Genomic DNA, 16510 nt, shown 5'->3' with positions numbered 1-16510 from the left:
TTGGCCAAAAGTGCTCTAAGCAGCCTGAAACACTGACTGGCAAGTCACAGATGTCAAGAGCTGCAAATGGCCACTCTTCCCATACCCAAAAGTACCCAGTCCCTTTTACTACACACCCACTGAGTCTGAGCTCTTCACGTGTTTAAATGTCTGGATGTTAGAGTTCCAATTGATCAATCCTACTTAGCAGTATGTATTAGCAACTACTTTGACTCCTATTTACAGTGTAGTAAATATGCTGTGTCTGTATTTCATTTATGCAACTTAATTTGGACTGTCCATGGTCCCAAAACATTTAGTGTGCGTATTTTGTATTTGTATTTTAAAATGTAAGTAGATAGTGGTTTGCATGTGTTTTAGAAAGCTACTGTTCATGCTGAGCCCATTTCTAATGTGGTGCTGATCCTGGACTGACATGGAATGACCTCTAGAGGCTCCTCTCTGGTACCTGGCACCAGGACATTTGCAGCTGGTCCTTTAACTCCCCTAAATTGTGTGTGGAGTCAATTTGAATCAGAGTTGTTCCGGCAAACTCCCTGACAAACTCGGTACGTAATGCCAAGGATGACCTGTCTGTTTACTCCAATGCTGTTGGTTTTTACAGACAGAGAGGCACAGCCCGCTGTTAGGTGTGCGCTCTCGTCCCTCCCTGGACGGTGGAAAGATGAGAGCGTCAGTCAGGATGACACGATACCTGGAGTCCTGGGGCGCAGCCAAGCCCTTCGCCAATCTTCATCATCGAGACAGCATGACCACAGATAATGGCATGATCAACACTACTGTGAGTGCTCACTGTTCATCTTTGACCTTCTCCACACTTGCTATTAAAATGCAAAGTGATCCTATCACAAGTGCTATCTTATTTATGTATCCACACCCAGCTCTTAAAATGCATCTCCTTGTGTGCCTCGAGTTACCACTTGAGATTTCACTCATTCATTCCTTCATGTTCTGTAACTGCGTGCCCTCTGGAGGGTCATGAGAGACACACAAAACCATGCACACTCCATTGGTCAATTTAGAATCATCAATGAACCTAACAAGCATATACTTGGATGGGGGAGGAAGCCGGAGTACCTGGAGAGAACCCACGCAGTCACAGGGAGAACATCAGCCCAGAACGTTGTTGCTGTGAGACATCAGTGCTAACCTCCACCCCACTGTCAGTCAATCATATATATCAGTGCTGCTCTGTTTGCATCAGTGAAAGGGAATATTATTTGGTACCAAAGGTAAATAAAGGCCCTGTTGTAATGAGAAAATACGTAACGTATGTCCACATAGCTAATTCACACACATAACATTAACATGTGGTATTGGAATGTAATTAAAAACATTCCAATACTATTTTTTGACAGAATTACACATCTTAGTTATATTCAGTTTGTTATTGTTGTATAAAACTATAAGTATCCATTCACGGTGTGAAAGACTTTTGCTGTTTCTGCTGCTCTTTCTAGCATAATAGCAGCTCTGTGTTCTTCGTCCTTGTTTTGTGATCATTTGTACAGTAGTATTCCCATAGTTTCAAAGCAAGATGTAAAACTGTACCGGAAGGAAGTAGTTACAAGCGACCAGCATGATTTATGGTCTGATTCTTGTTATAGGACGTGCCAATGGGACAATACCACTTCCAGAGACGAGAAAGGTGAGCCAGAAGCACTAATGCATTCAGGATTAGGACGAATGTGATGGCGCTGCCTGGCAAAACATTTTACCCTCTTATTACTTTCAATCCTAGGTCCAAATCACAGAGGAGGAGGTTTGAGGAAGAGCTCAATGAACGAATGATTCGCACCATTGATGGAATCAACTCACAGAAGTAGGCATTGTTTCTACTGCACTTTCTAATTCTGCATCTCTCACTCACAGGTCACTCCTCAGAAAGCCAGGACACCAACAAATAAAAATCCAAGATACACCAAGTCTACCTCTACATCAAAAACTGTACACATTTATATGAATTATATACTAAACTATGGTGGCTTAAGGAAACCTTTGAATTAGTCAAGATAGTGCATTTAGGGCAATTAACACAGACAGATATAGCATTAAGGGAACATTACAGCTCCCACAAAATATACACAACATACAATAAAAGATTTATGGGAAAAGAGATAACTTGTATATTAAAGAAACAAGGCAAAAAGTGTTCAGTATTTCCATAATAATTGAACTGTACAGCATTTACTTGGTATTCATCAAGCCAGATAGCCCATTAAAATTTGGTTGGTAGTCTTGCTCCTCCTCCTGTGTTGCTCCTGCAAAAATCTGGGCCAATCAAATGATTGGCTGGGTGGACAGAGGACAGTTACCTATGTCATCTGAAGATGATTTTGATTGGTTTAAGACTATCAAATTGTGTGTAGATCCTCTAGACTTTAAATAAATATGGACAATAAGTCTCCACTTCCTTGCATTGACCAAACTGGTGCTAGTTACGGGCAGCATCATCTTGTGAGTTTAGAGCCAGCATCTCCTGAGCCATGCAGAGCCCCGTTATCAGTGGTTGATGAATTGATGAATTAAAACAAACTCACCTGAAAATTGACATAGTAGTATTATAGTATTATATTAATTACCTGCAATAACTGAAATCATCCTTGGAAAAAATATATTTGATTTGTATTTTAGTGTTTTAGTTTGGCCCAAGTCCCATCCACTAACATGGAGGGGGTGGGGCTTATGACCTATACTGTAGCCAGACACCAGGGGGAGCACTACTTGATTTGTCTTCACTTTTGAGGAGCTGTTCATTGTCCATTTTTAATACAGTCTAAGCAGAGCCCATAATGAAGTATAAATGGTGTGATACCAGACTCGCATTCTGATAAGGAATGAGCCTGGCTACTCCAGGTGAAAAGAAAACTTCTATGACTAAACTCACCAAATTACTTATTTATTTATTTAATTATTTTATTTATTAATAAAATGTGCTCATTTAATAGTTGGACACTTTAAATAATTGAGTTAAATTAAATTTAAATTAAATTAAGAGAAATGTGTAACAGTCACATTAATGTGTGTATGTGTTTGGTTCATTCTTGCACAACGAGGCGTTATAAAATGTAATCCACGCAATCCAGACCTTGATCCTCAGTGCTGTCTGCTTCACTTTCCAGACAGTGGTTGAAGTCTGAGGACATCCAGAGGATCTCATTGTTCTTTCACAACAAAGCTCTAGAGAAAGAGGTAGGCGAAGGCACACAAAGCCCCAGCCAGTATTGTTCACTGGGGAAACAAATGAACTGTATATGTATCTCTGGGCAAACAAGTCAATGTAGAAGCTATATGAGCTTATAGCACACAGCAGGTCCACTACATACTAAAATCAACAAATGCACCTCCAAAGTCCTATATACTTCTTGTCATTTTAGCATACAGCATGGTTCTGGTAAATTCCCATATAGTACAGTGTTAGGTTTTACTTTGCTTTAGCATGTTTGCTATGCTGCACACCTCATAATCTTGTTCACATTTTCTTTTTTAAATATGTTGCCTTATCATCTCTCAACAGTACAGATCCACTACATTACCTGCCTTCAAGTACTATGTCACCTGCGCCTGCCTCATATTCTCCTGTATATTCATCGTGCAGGTTCTCGTCTTGCCCAAGTAAGTCTGCAGCCGCTTTTACAGGATTAACGCTGCACACTCTCCGTAGCATCAGCAAACTCCAGGTGTGGCAGCGGGTTGACGTGAAAAAGCCATTTGACGCCAGCTGTCTCATCAACAGGCCACGCTGAAATGAAAGAGGCAGGGGAGCAAGAGGCAGAATGTTAAAAGGCCGATTGAGATGAAAGGGCACCATGTCTGCTAGTGATTATAGATCAGGTGAATCAAAGTGTGGCGTCTCGTTAATGGCGAGGAGAGAAGTACACGGTCATGCTAATTTACTGCTTCTGGGAGCCAAAGGTGTTATTCAGCATCTGAGAGGCCATTGATTTTCTAATTCACCTCTCCCTCTCCCTCTCTCTTTATCTTCGCTCTGTTTGTTGCGGCATCGCTCCGCACATTTAGACATGACATCATCTGTTTAATGGCAGGCAGCGTTAAATCAGCCATATTCTTTCTTCTTACAAAAACTGACGCATGAGCAGACTTCTTTCTGAATCTGTACTATTCACTGTTATACTACCTTAGTGTAAATGGACTGAAGGTCTCAGGTAGACTACATTAGAACCTTCATCACATTTATTGCTTTGGATGGCACTTCAGAGGGCCGGGAGGCGCCATGAGAGTTAGAGTAATGTGTGTGTGTGTTGCAGAACTGCTGTGCTGGGGATCTCCTTCGGCCTGGCATTCCTGCTCTTGGCTTTGATCCTGCTCCTTTGCTTCGCTGGTCACATCCTGGTGGGTTTGCATGGATTTATCAGTGTATACACAGACATGCACATACACACAACTGCATGCACGCCACGCGCACCTGACAAATCTGTGTTTCAGATAAAAGTCTGGAGAGTAAAGTTAATATGAAGTGTCTTAAGCTTACCCACCTAGCACATGTGTGCCAAGCAGGTCATTGAATATGTTATTCAAATATTCATACCTTGGTGCAGGTTTCTGTTGTCTGATAATTAATTTTATTTTTGGTAAAAAAAACATAAAAAAACATGTACCACCTTGTCAAACCATGTATCAATAACAAGCCATCCGTCTGTGTGTGGCAGTGACGACAGTACTCTGTGGCAGAGGTGGGAAGTAATGAAGTAAAAATGCTTTTCATTTGTTACTGTACTTAAGTAGATTTTTCAGGTATCTGTACTTTACTTGAGTATTTGTTTTTCTGATGACTTTTTATTGTTAATCCCTTCATCTGTACACAAATATCTCTACTTTCTGCTCCTTAAATTAGAAAAACAGACTCGTTACTTTTTTAACCTCCACTGATGACATGACGTAAAAGACATGACATGATTGGACATGACTCGAGGATTGGACTAGACAGGGAAAGATGAAGAAGAAGAAAAGTCAAAAGAAGAAGAAGAGGGACATGTGTCGTGTGAGTGGAGAGTTAGGTAGAGAACTAACAGCAGCATGGGGGAAGGGAGTGAACTGGGATGTATTGTCGACAGTGAAGCTTCAGAAGATTTGGAAAAGCAAGACCTTAGCCATCCATGGCCTTATTTAAGAGAACTGTTCCATGTTGTCGACTCCAAGAAGGATTCATGGCGAATGTGTTGTCTCTTGTGCCAACCTAAAATCCACGAGCTTCTAGCCAAAGCTGTTAAAATGATCCAAACTCATGCAGGACTTGTGGTCGGTTCAGTCTAGATTGTTCTGTCACAACTTGTTTAATTTTGCAAAATGATCAATGGATGTATTGTTTCACTTCTCTGACTTTAAACTCAGATAAAAGTCAGAATTCTGACTTTAAAGTCAAAGCTCACTTTTTTTTTCTCACAGTGGCCCTAATCCTCTTTCGTATTCACTAATGGCAAAAAATCTAAGATTTTTAATTTTTACTCAAGTATATTTCAGAGCCTGCACTTTCTAACTGTTACTTGAGTAAATGAGTTGAATCAGTATTACCACAGTATTTTTTACACAAGTATCCATACTTACTCAAGTACAGAATGTGAATACTCTGCTCCATGGTTATGACTGCATCAACTGTTCATTAACAGGGCATGATTTCGCACACGTGTTTCTGTGTCATTTTTTATGGTGTTAAATGACACTTGAGGCAGTTAAAGCTATATGAACAGCTCTGACAGTGACAATCAATGACAGTGACAGTGGAGAAAACACCTCCTTAGATCCAAGCTCCATATTTGGCCTTGATCCATTCTAGGCTTCTTGGAAATGTCATACAGCACCGGCAGCCTTTTTCCAATATCTGAACATGTATCAAGAAGCTATCTGTACTAATTTAATGAAGATTACAATCTGAATAAGGAAACCACAAAATGTGTACAGATAGGCTTTGATGTGACTTGGCACGTTACTCATTGCTAGATGACACCAGACTGGTTATGGTGGTTTAGCTTCTGCAGTGGCTTGTTAAGATCTTATTTATTTGATAAGCTGTTGCCTGACTGGACTCCACTGGTTAAAATTGGTGTGTCCACAGCAAGCGTGTCAGTAAAAAGGAGCTTCTTTCCACTGCTTCACATGAAGATGTCTAGAGGATGAGAAAGCGATGCGGCATGGGCAAGCTTCAAACATATACCCAACACAGTTCAAGCCTGCACCGGAGGAATATAGAGTTGAAATGATAGTTTGTAACCTCATGGCATGCAGGTTTAGGTGTTTTTAAATGGGCCACATCTGTTTTCTAATAGTTGACCTACCAATTATTTTAATTAGTAGAGCTTCATGTAACCACCTCAGTCAGAACTCACTAACTCAATCAGAAGGAATTTTCAATCTGACTGAGAGAGGTGGTATAAACATTTGACAGTTCATTCACAGAGAATATAATAGTACCAATTAATCATGTCAAGGCTTTATCTGGTTGTGGACTGTGGCTGGAATAAATTCAGATTAATTCAAATTCAGAAAACTATTTGTTCCCAGGGCAATTAAGGGCACACAGAGCAGGCAACAACACTAGAATGAGTGGAAAGGCTCAGATGTTTGTATAGCAATGTAAGTTTATATATATATAGATAAACTGGGCGAGAGGCTATCACCTGAGGAGCTGGACAGCCCAGTACAAGCGACAGAAGCCTGAGGGGAGACCCTCAAATGCTGGGTAGAGGGCATGGGAGGGGTCCTGGATAATCCAGTTTGCTAACCTGTTTGTTCATGGTTCATGGTTTCATTAGGAGGTACTTATTCTGGTAACATTTGCTGAGGCTCCCCTCTGTGTTAGAGGAGAATTTCAATTGTTGAAGATGGTGCCCAGGTATTTGTACTTCTCCACAAGCTCAACAGGCATCGCATGGATTGTGGTGGTGACATATGTAGCCAGATGCTTTTTTTCTTCAAGAAGGCAGTGCTGGTGAAAATGTGAGTCAGACTTGGTAATTTTCTTCTGTTCAGTGAAATTCATGGTGTCAGTAATGTGGGACAGGGTTGATGCTGTGTTTGTTCAACTCTGCTTGTTAAAATGTCTTTCGTTAGTGATGTTTTGGACAATGTAAATTTTTTATTTAGCATATTTTTCAGACAAGTTTAAGTTATACTGTCCTTGTAAAGGACAAGAGAGTATCTTTCTTTCTTTGACTAGGTGCCTATTCTATTTACTCTTGTAACATACCTCATCATCTATTCTTTCCACACACTAGAAAAAACATTCTAGCAAGGTAGTTGATCGTTTCTTGTGTAGAAATTCACTTTGATCTGTCACCCCTGTGAAACTCAAATCTTGAATAAGGCATTCCCTAACGCTAACCCTAACCCTAACTATCTCACCTTAGGGCCTTACCCTAACTCTAACCATAAGCTAATTGTCACCCTAAAACAAAGTCATGTTTTAACCATCAAAACATTGTGGGGCCCAGCAACATGCCCCCACAACAACAATAAAAACAATCGAAACCCCACATTCAGAGCTCTGATCTGTGACTTCCATTGTTCAGATATGTGATTTTATCCATCCTCTACCAAATGAATTTGGTCCCCTATGACTGCTGAAATCAATGTTGGCTCACAAGACCCAAGTTCCTTAAACACTGTCACAAGATGAAACCATGACATGTCACAGGGCATTTGGCCATTAAATTCTCCTTTGAACTTTAAAATTACCGTGTAAAAGAAGAATACGCTGCACCAGGATTGCTCAGCTAGTCTTTGATTGGTCATTTCAGCCTGTTGCATCACTATGAATCATGACCCATTCCTTTTAATTCACACGATTAGCCCTTAGTATGTTTAATAACATTTTGTTTAACTGCTACAACGTTCATCCGGACTCATTCTAACTAGACTCATTGTATCACCTAATTTGAGCTTTTTATGCATGATCTAGGTAAAAAAAAAAAAAACAATGGTAAAAAAATTTAATAAATCTAATTCAAAATCCAGGCATATTGACATTTGTGATTTTTTCCTAGTTCTTACATTATACCGTATTACAAACTGTTTAATGCTACTGACCAAAATGTGTATGTTAATGTGCAATGGTTAAGCATAGTAGTATTTTTTCATGCAGAGTTAAAAACATGATTCCCAATGGAGCACATTATCAACTGCATGTGGGTTGAGGCGAGGGGCCTCTGTTGATCAGTTTGAAGGCAAAATCATTTTTTTGTTCACGTCTGTGTCAGGCTGCATCCTGCTGGGGGTGTCTGGTCTGGTCTAGGTGGGTGGTACATGTCTAAGTAACATCTACATAAATGCCAGGTCCAAAAGTCAGGAGAACACTGAATTGTCTCAAGATGGTCAATGTTATTTGCTTCTCCTGTCAGTGGTTTTAATGTTGTGGCTGATCGGTGTATATGATTCACTGCTCTTTTTCAAACAGCACAAGTGGGGTGATGGAAATTTTTTACCGCTGTTTGATGTCCAACCACGAGTTCTTCCTTAAGGAACCCTTTACTTCTTCTCCCATCTCAAGAGAATATAATTACATGATACATAGGTCAATAGTAATAAATGGAGCTTATCATCAACCTTGGGTCTGTGCTGACCCACATATCAGAATCACAGTTACAGCATCTCCTACTCAAAGTGTACTGGTGTTAAGGACAAAGAGCAATGTAGGCAATAAGGATAAGTAAGGGTAAGTAGACAATTGTAGTAAGAATACACGCATCAATGTAAAAAAATATATAAGAAATATATATAAGAATATGTCGAAGCATAAGTGAACTTGTGTTTCGAGTTGTTGCTCTATAAAAACATTGGATATGGGGTACTGCACAGCGGGAAATTATTGCACATGGTGAGTCCAGAGTCCAATTACAAGTTTATGAAAATAAAGTGAACATGAGTTATTGTACAATATCTGTATGAATATGGTCTTAAATATGGGTTATGCACACTCATCTTCATATACAGCCTCAACAGGAGCAGAAGAAGAAAGACGCCGTGTTTGATGAGTTTGTACTAACCATCAGTTTAACACTGTGTTCTCCATGCGAAAGCTGTTGTGGTCACTGGAGAAGGAGCACACGAGTCCATGTCTGACACAGCCTCATGCACCTGGTAGAGTTTGAGTGAGTTATTCTTAAAAGGGCATATTTTAGCTAAGGGCTGTTCTCTGCTCATCTGTGAAAGACTGTGTTACACAGTTGTTGTGATCAAACACATTTCTTGGGAAATGTCTTTTCAAGCCGGATGAGCTTGGAGGATCCTAACCATTGGTGAGAGGAAATGTATGTCTACTAGTGTAAAACCTACACTGTCACTGTTTAATAACAACCAGGAGGGGGTATCTGCATTTTCTGAATGGAAATGAGAGTCAGTTCACTGAGTCTATTGTCACCAAAATTAAGTACACAACCCAAGCGTGAGAGCCTAGATCTGTTGGAGCTCAAAGTGCTGTATGAACATACTGTTCTCATGAGACATGAGTCATCTGTCAACCTAATATCTCAGGACAAAATGTTTTCAGTTCAAACTTTTGGATGAGAATAAAAAGTTGATTGATTGATTTTTAATTCCACCTGAAGCTGATTGTCTGAGAAGGTCCTTTATTTGGCATGTGTGAGGGGTGGATCTATGTCTGTCTTTCCTCTAATTCACTTTGTTCTAATTTAATTATCTGCTCCGAGCTACAAAGAGGCATTCTGGTATTGAGTGATTTCCAGCTTTGCAGTATTCCTTTTATTTATTAATCACAAAAGATAGTGGAGCCCCCAGAGGACAGCAGCTTTCTGGCTATTTGAACAGAATTCATTTGTATTTTATTTATTTATTTATTGCGTAGAGATGCTCTGGGTTTGTCCACCGCTTGGCTCTCTTTCTTCCTTTTTCTGATCATTCTCTGTGTTTCTTTGCTTCCACAGCAGGGAAGGAAAGGGTCTTTCTGTTCTCTTACATGGTTCCCTACCTCTTCTCGCATCATCGTCACCAATAACCCCTGGCTACGACTGGTACTCACCATGACCACCACTGCTCTCATACTGGTCATGGCTGTCTTCAACATGGTGAGAAACCATTCAAAATCTGACTTCGTTTTGTAGTTTTAAGTCTCACTTAAAAAAAAAAAAAAAACTAAACGCTGTAGATTATGTGCTATAAATTTTTATAAATTGCTGCAAGAGTAGTAGAATGACATAACATAAAATTCAGTTCCAAAATAATTCAACCCCACACCTCCTTTATAGTGTAAGCATGATTCTGTGTTTTGTATACACTTACCAGTAATAACAAGCTACAGAAATGTTGCAAAATGCAATCAAGCTTTAGGGAACGACAGAAGAGTTGTATTCAGCTGTAATACAGATTTAAATCCCACCTGAAAACTGAATAGCAAACAGGCCGAGAGAGAAAGAGCTCAAAAGCCGAGGCAAGCAATGATTTCATTAAACCACGAAAAGCAATGTTTCCAAGAGAACAGTTTGGCAGGATTATGTGCATGTTTAAAACTCGTGGTAGAGCAGAAAAGCTCCCTGTGTTGAGAAGCAAAACTTCTCTGAGGGCAAAAACAACAGCTGGGGGAAAAAGCCCCGTATTACTGCCAAAGACCTGCAGGAGGATCAAACGCATGAGGACAGATACACCTTACGAGTTCTGAGAGTTTGTTTCATGGAATGATGAGGCTAAACTGGGACTGTTTGGAGCCATGGATCAGCAGCATGTCTGTTTGGAGGGAAGGAAACGCCTGTGTGCAACATTAACATCATCCCCACAGCCAAGCACACAAGAACATATTCCTGTAGACTTGACCATGTGACTCACTTGATGGATTCTTTATAACACCAGAGATGGAAGTACAATGGACAACGTAAACAAGCTTGATAAACACAGTTATTCCGTACAGAGATCAACAAAAGTTCAGCCGTCTCAGATTTAAATTCCAACTTTGAAAAGCTTTTGTGCATTTGAATTAATCTAAAGCTCCAAAGCAGTTGCTTCAGTATGGATCCCCTAAAGTGACATGGGGGGGGGGGGGGAAATGAGAAGAAGAACTATCTTGTGCTCACGAAATACTTATCTATAAAACTAGTCACTGACAGTATTTAATTCAGCTCCACATTTGCTGATAATCACTTAAATGGTAGATTTAATGATTTCATCCATCTAAATTGTGAATGGGTCAGAAGGATTCGCACTGGATTAGTTGTGTTACCAGAAATATGGTAATATGTGGTGTAAGTGTTACTTTACAAATTTCAGACATAGACAATTCACACAGGACTCACAGACGACCTCCGACATTTTTACAAATTAGATTAAACTAGTCCCATGTGAATTAGCAGTTATCTTCTTCTGTATATGTGCCTTGTGGCCTCTTACGTCATTCATTTTTTGCAAATATTCTCAACTGGCTGAAATCAGGGGAACTGTCAGTGTTCTTCTCATTTGAGAAAATGTGATAGCAAACTAATCAAGTGTGATTAATCAAGTGTTGCAGATCCACATCTGTGATGGGGTAATTTTTTTCTTTTTCTGTCTCCTGTCACTTAAGGATCACGATGTTCTGTAAATCAAAGTCTGAACTGATGTTAGGGAGCACAGTGGAGACGTCTCTGACCCAATCACTCGTCTAGACGGATGAAATCATTAAAACAAGCATTCAAGTGTTAATCGGCAAATATGGAGCTGATTTAAAAACTGATAGGTCATTGGTAATTTCTTCCTCAGGATAAATAGTATCAAAAATCTATTTTGTTTTATCCATTATAATTTACAAAGTAACTAAAGCTGTCAAAACTCACAGCTCAAATTGATTAAATATCAAATATTCATTATTGAACTTCCTTCGACTGTTCACTGAGAATTTATTTTCTGTCTTCCATTGCATTTTATTTGGTGACTGGGGTTGAATAATTTAGATTGTCGTTCAAGGGAGCTTCCAATCATCCCGAGACTGGTCATGCTAAAAGTAGAAATCAAATCCACACACACAATCTTAATGCTTTGCATGTCGTCCATAAATTATGGAGAACATACACGGAATGGATTGTAGAAGTTGTTGTGTTGTGATGTGATAACACATTCATTTGTTTCACTAAAGGCATTAAAAGTGTCACATGTTACAAAGTGAACTATCTGTTTATAACCACTTCAATTTGGCATGAAACATTACAGTATATCATTGCTGTATCGTGACGTCACATTTGTTGTTCGTCAAATCTAAAATAAAACCATATTAATAGTACAGTCCATCTCTACAGCTCATGTGGTGTAGTTATTTGGATAAAATAGAGTTGAGTTGGTAATAGTCAATAATAATGAAATCTTGAACTGCATTTCTTTTTCAGTTTACAGTGGAACAAACCTTTTAACTTATGATCACTAACTGAATATACATATTTCTAGCATTGTCTAAACCTTTCTTTGCCTCTGGAGGCATCTCAATTTAAAGGGTTATCCTTTCATGATCAGAAAGTGTGTTCATGTCTCTTGTAAAAATGCATATACAATAAGTAGATCACTGAAAATGGTGACTGAAATGATAACGTGTCCTTAATAGATAGATTTAAATGCCTTTTCAAGATATCTCTTCAAGTAGAGGCTTCTCAGTTCTTAAGTTTTTAGTCAATGTCAAACAAACTCTCCACCCTCCATCCTTTCTTTTAGTTTTTTGTTGAAGATCCTGGAGGATCTACAGAGGACGTCCCGACAACCACTCCATCTGTGAATCAAACCAATGGCACCCTGTTGGACTATGCGGAAGAAAGCAAGTTTTACCTGCCAGTAAGTACAGCAGTGAGCTGGGAGAATGTTTGGTAGTGTCCAAAAACTGCTTTGTTACATGTTGATTGAATAAACCCAATGTTAGGGGCCACTCACTGTTCATGTTCCATGTTATCAGACCCATAAGGAAATTCTCAAAACATCTATTGTCTGTTTTGATGGAGGCTTCTCTCTCACAGTGTTGCCAGTATGAAAACTGTTTTTGTGTCAGTCCCTACGACTTTGTTGTTTGTTACTAGAGCTTTTATATTAAAAAAGGCCCATTACCAATTTTTTCTTGTACCTCTCTGGAACGGACTCACAGCTTCCTCAATAAATGGCACATCCAAACAACGTCACACTCGACACTTGGAACCCTTGCATTCTAAGAAACACACTGCCTTGACATAGCTACATGCCCTATAAATGCTTTAAACATTACCCTTGCTCAGATGTCATACTTACTGTGATTACATTGTTTATTTCCAATTAAATTTAGACAATGGCTGCCTTGAACTCTCACAGCATCTCACGTTGCCAAAGTAACCCAGGGAACAGAGCGGATGAGAATCTAACCAAACATTGCTAAATAATCCAATGGAAAAATGACCTTCATTACTCACTATTACTGCTTCCCATCAGAAGGTGATACATTTAGAATTTTAACAGTGTGAGATCAGAACAAGCTGCTGAACACATACACACCACAGTACACCTACATGGTAGCTAGAAAAAGCCCCTGACTCCACTTATTCCATATCAAAGAAATGGCTGACTTTGACGCCTCACATCACTTGTGTCTGGACCAAAAAGCTGCACTTGAAAAAGCTTCAAATGCTAAGGCCAAATAGCACGAACAATGCCCATCTGCTTGAGAGTCAGTAATCCTCCTTACCAGCCAGTGACAGTCTTTCAAATTACGACACCAAAAGAGCTAGGACTAGCTAAGAAGCTTGGCAGCTAGGAAGAGCTACAAGCTTTATATCTAGCCTGTCCTTTAAATCATGCTGTTGTGTTATTCCCTCCAAACCCATGTGTTGTGAAAATATTGATCTGTATGTCCAGATGAGGTGATGAACATGAAAAAGGAAAAGGGCCTTTATTTATTTTATTTTTTTGGTTCATTTGCTGAATCTTGGTACATCCTTTTCTGTTTTCATGTCCTGGTCTGCTAAGATTTGGAGCCAGTCACAGTGACCCCTCTCACCAGTGCTCTCCTCCGTAATTCATCATGCTCAGTTGGCTGAAAAGCCGCCATCCTGGGTCCAATTAATGGAGATGGTGCGGGGCACACCACCAAATCTAGAATCCCAGATACTCATCAATATTGAAGAGTCTTTGAAATTGATCCATTGCTTAAGGGGCAGAGGGTTGTGGTCACTGTGGTTACCCTTTACGATATGTCTGAATGAAAAACAACTTTACACTAAATTATGAGGACAGATCATCCATAGAACCCCAAACTCGACACTAAACTTCAACAATTTATCATCAAACTGAGAAAATCAAAGAACTGACATGTGCATAGATTCCTTCCTTTATTAGTGAGATGAAGGCAGTCTCACACCTGAAGCACACACATCTGTGATTATCAGTGACCATGTTTGTCTTTCTGCCTTCAGTACTTCATCTACTGCTGTATACTAGGCCTAGTGTCATGCTCAGTGTTCCTGAGGATCAACTACGAGCTGAAGATGGTGGTGATGCTGGTTGCCGTGGTAATCTACAACATCATCATCCTCCAGACACATGCCTATCTCCTGGATGGATTTAGCAAGGCGTTGTACCCCACAGATAAACTAGATAGGTACCTGAACACACTCTTTCTGCTAATTTGAAAAATTATTAGGTCCACTTAAGGTCAATATTATCTGTTTGAATCCTCCCGCCTCCTTCTGACCCTGCAGCCCGCAGGCCTCAGTAGAGCACAGCTTATTAAAATGACTAATGAGGCTGGACCATGGTCCACAGGGAAAGGCTGAGGCCATATGACTGTCAATGAAGCGTAACCCCTGAGAGGAAGATGATAAGTGGAAGAATGAGATATAGCAGTTTATGTTGATGGAGACAAAATTCATTTTTCACATTTGACTGACAGCTGGAGCCTCACTCAAAAAATCCCATTATGCAAAAAGTTGTCGAGAGCCCCAAGAGAGAGAGTGAAAAAAAAAAATTTATTTTATTTTTTTTACATTTTCTCTCTCATATTTCTTCTTATCAGCATGACTGACAGATAACAATGCTTGTATTCATTAAATTAAAATAAATATATTCAGGCATAGGATTCACAGCCAAGTGAATTATTACTTCTTGACATGTTTATTTTACCTTAAAAGAAATCTTTGATTGCTTCATCTCTGTTTATCTGTGCCATACAATTCTATGTCTCCACTTTGGCGAGCTGAGCTTATATCTACTTTATTAAAATAAATTGATGCATGCAAATTACACAAACCCAGTACAGGAAACAAAACAATTTACCTCGTAAGTAGAATCCTAAATGAGATTGTCTTTCAATAGTTATTGTTATTTTAATGGTCTGTTTACATCTGCAGGATTATGGATAGATATAATAAAATTTAAAGGACACATTTCATCCCTCCACATAAATAAAGTATCTATCGAATCTAATATAAATGGAGACTGTGGAGTGATTAGGTTTATTCTATGAAGTTTATTCCAGTTTTGATTGTATTCTGGATTTGGGGTTTACATGGAACAAAATAATCTGGTATATCATTAACATTGGTATGCCTTATTCTATACTGTTGCATATGATGCTTACCTCAGGAATATCCAGACTTCTCTGTGTTCTGTGTGAACACCACATCCTAGCCCTGTAACGCTGTTTCCTACTTAACCCCACTAAAACAGAAATAATTCAATTCTCTCTCTCTTTGCAGACCAGGGGTTCTGAAGGATCTAAAGACAATGGGTTCTGTGTCTTTATTCATCTTCTTTGTCACATTGTTGGTACTAGCCAGGCAGGTGAGTACTTTTCTCAAAGGGGTGTCTACAATGATATAACTGGACATCACCCATTCTCTTTGTAACTCAAGACAGGACGTTCACTTCATTGATGCCCATCTTAATAGGTCATGTCCAGAATCAGCATCTCACCCAGTTGATTCAGATATCTGATATCAGTGGATTTAAGAGGACCTTTACTATTGATGAAAATATTTGTGAAGATGGAGTTTTTTTGTCGTGTTTGAGCTTCCATCCTGTCCCACTGCCTTCATCTCCCCTGTGCCGTCAACCTCAGTTCATATGAGTCCTAAATGCAGCTGACACAGATTCTGCTTGGACATTTTATCTTTTTTTCTTTCTTTTTTTTTATTGGGGTACCATCCATCATCTTTGACCTCACAGCAGGTGTCCTCGACAGAAAAGACATCAATGGGGCTCCCCTGAGAGCCACAGTTGGTCCACACAGATCCAAGTGTTGTTCTCATTCTGGGTCATTGTCACTAGATGAGAAGGGAGCATTTGTTTTGTGTGTTAAACTTTTTTCTTGCAGAGCTAGCGACAGTTAATTGGGTTCATTCCTCCAGACAGATATTTCTACTGTTTAAAAAAAGATAAAACCTTTTTTCTGCCTTTAGTTAATAGTCATTAGTCTAGAGAGACAACTCTTTAAAAATGACCGAACATTTAAATTTATTATTTAATATTTGTTATTTATTGAAAATGATATTCTAATGTTTGCGATTATGAATTCAGTGGGAATCTCTCTGTCTAAACTCGCAATGTTTGGCTATTACTGCTAACCAGTGTG

General features: G+C 39.3%; 1 protein-coding gene across 3 annotated transcripts in view; it reads left to right on the top strand.

The window, feature by feature from the left end:
* adcy2b (adenylate cyclase 2b (brain)) overlaps nucleotides 1-16510 on the top strand; it is a 46641-nt gene that overhangs the window by 25106 nt on the left and 5025 nt on the right. For 2 of the 3 annotated variants that reach the window (XM_047605903.1, XM_047605905.1), the window contains exons 10-19: nucleotides 605-781; nucleotides 1608-1648; nucleotides 1742-1822; nucleotides 3123-3192; nucleotides 3518-3615; nucleotides 4269-4353; nucleotides 9897-10037; nucleotides 12637-12753; nucleotides 14355-14539; nucleotides 15636-15720. In XM_047605903.1, the coding sequence (XP_047461859.1) occupies nucleotides 605-781; nucleotides 1608-1648; nucleotides 1742-1822; nucleotides 3123-3192; nucleotides 3518-3615; nucleotides 4269-4353; nucleotides 9897-10037; nucleotides 12637-12753; nucleotides 14355-14539; nucleotides 15636-15720 (1080 nt within the window). The remainder of the gene's footprint in view (nucleotides 1-604; nucleotides 782-1607; nucleotides 1649-1741; nucleotides 1823-3122; nucleotides 3193-3517; nucleotides 3616-4268; nucleotides 4354-9896; nucleotides 10038-12636; nucleotides 12754-14354; nucleotides 14540-15635; nucleotides 15721-16510) is intronic. The other variant, XM_047605904.1, reaches the window with a different exon arrangement.

This window comes from Mugil cephalus, chromosome 14 (assembly GCF_022458985.1).
Source record: "Mugil cephalus isolate CIBA_MC_2020 chromosome 14, CIBA_Mcephalus_1.1, whole genome shotgun sequence".
NCBI lineage: Eukaryota > Metazoa > Chordata > Actinopteri > Mugiliformes > Mugilidae > Mugil > Mugil cephalus.
The sequence above is the reverse complement of the archived record's forward strand: the minus strand, read 5'-3'. Positions and strand labels throughout refer to the sequence as shown.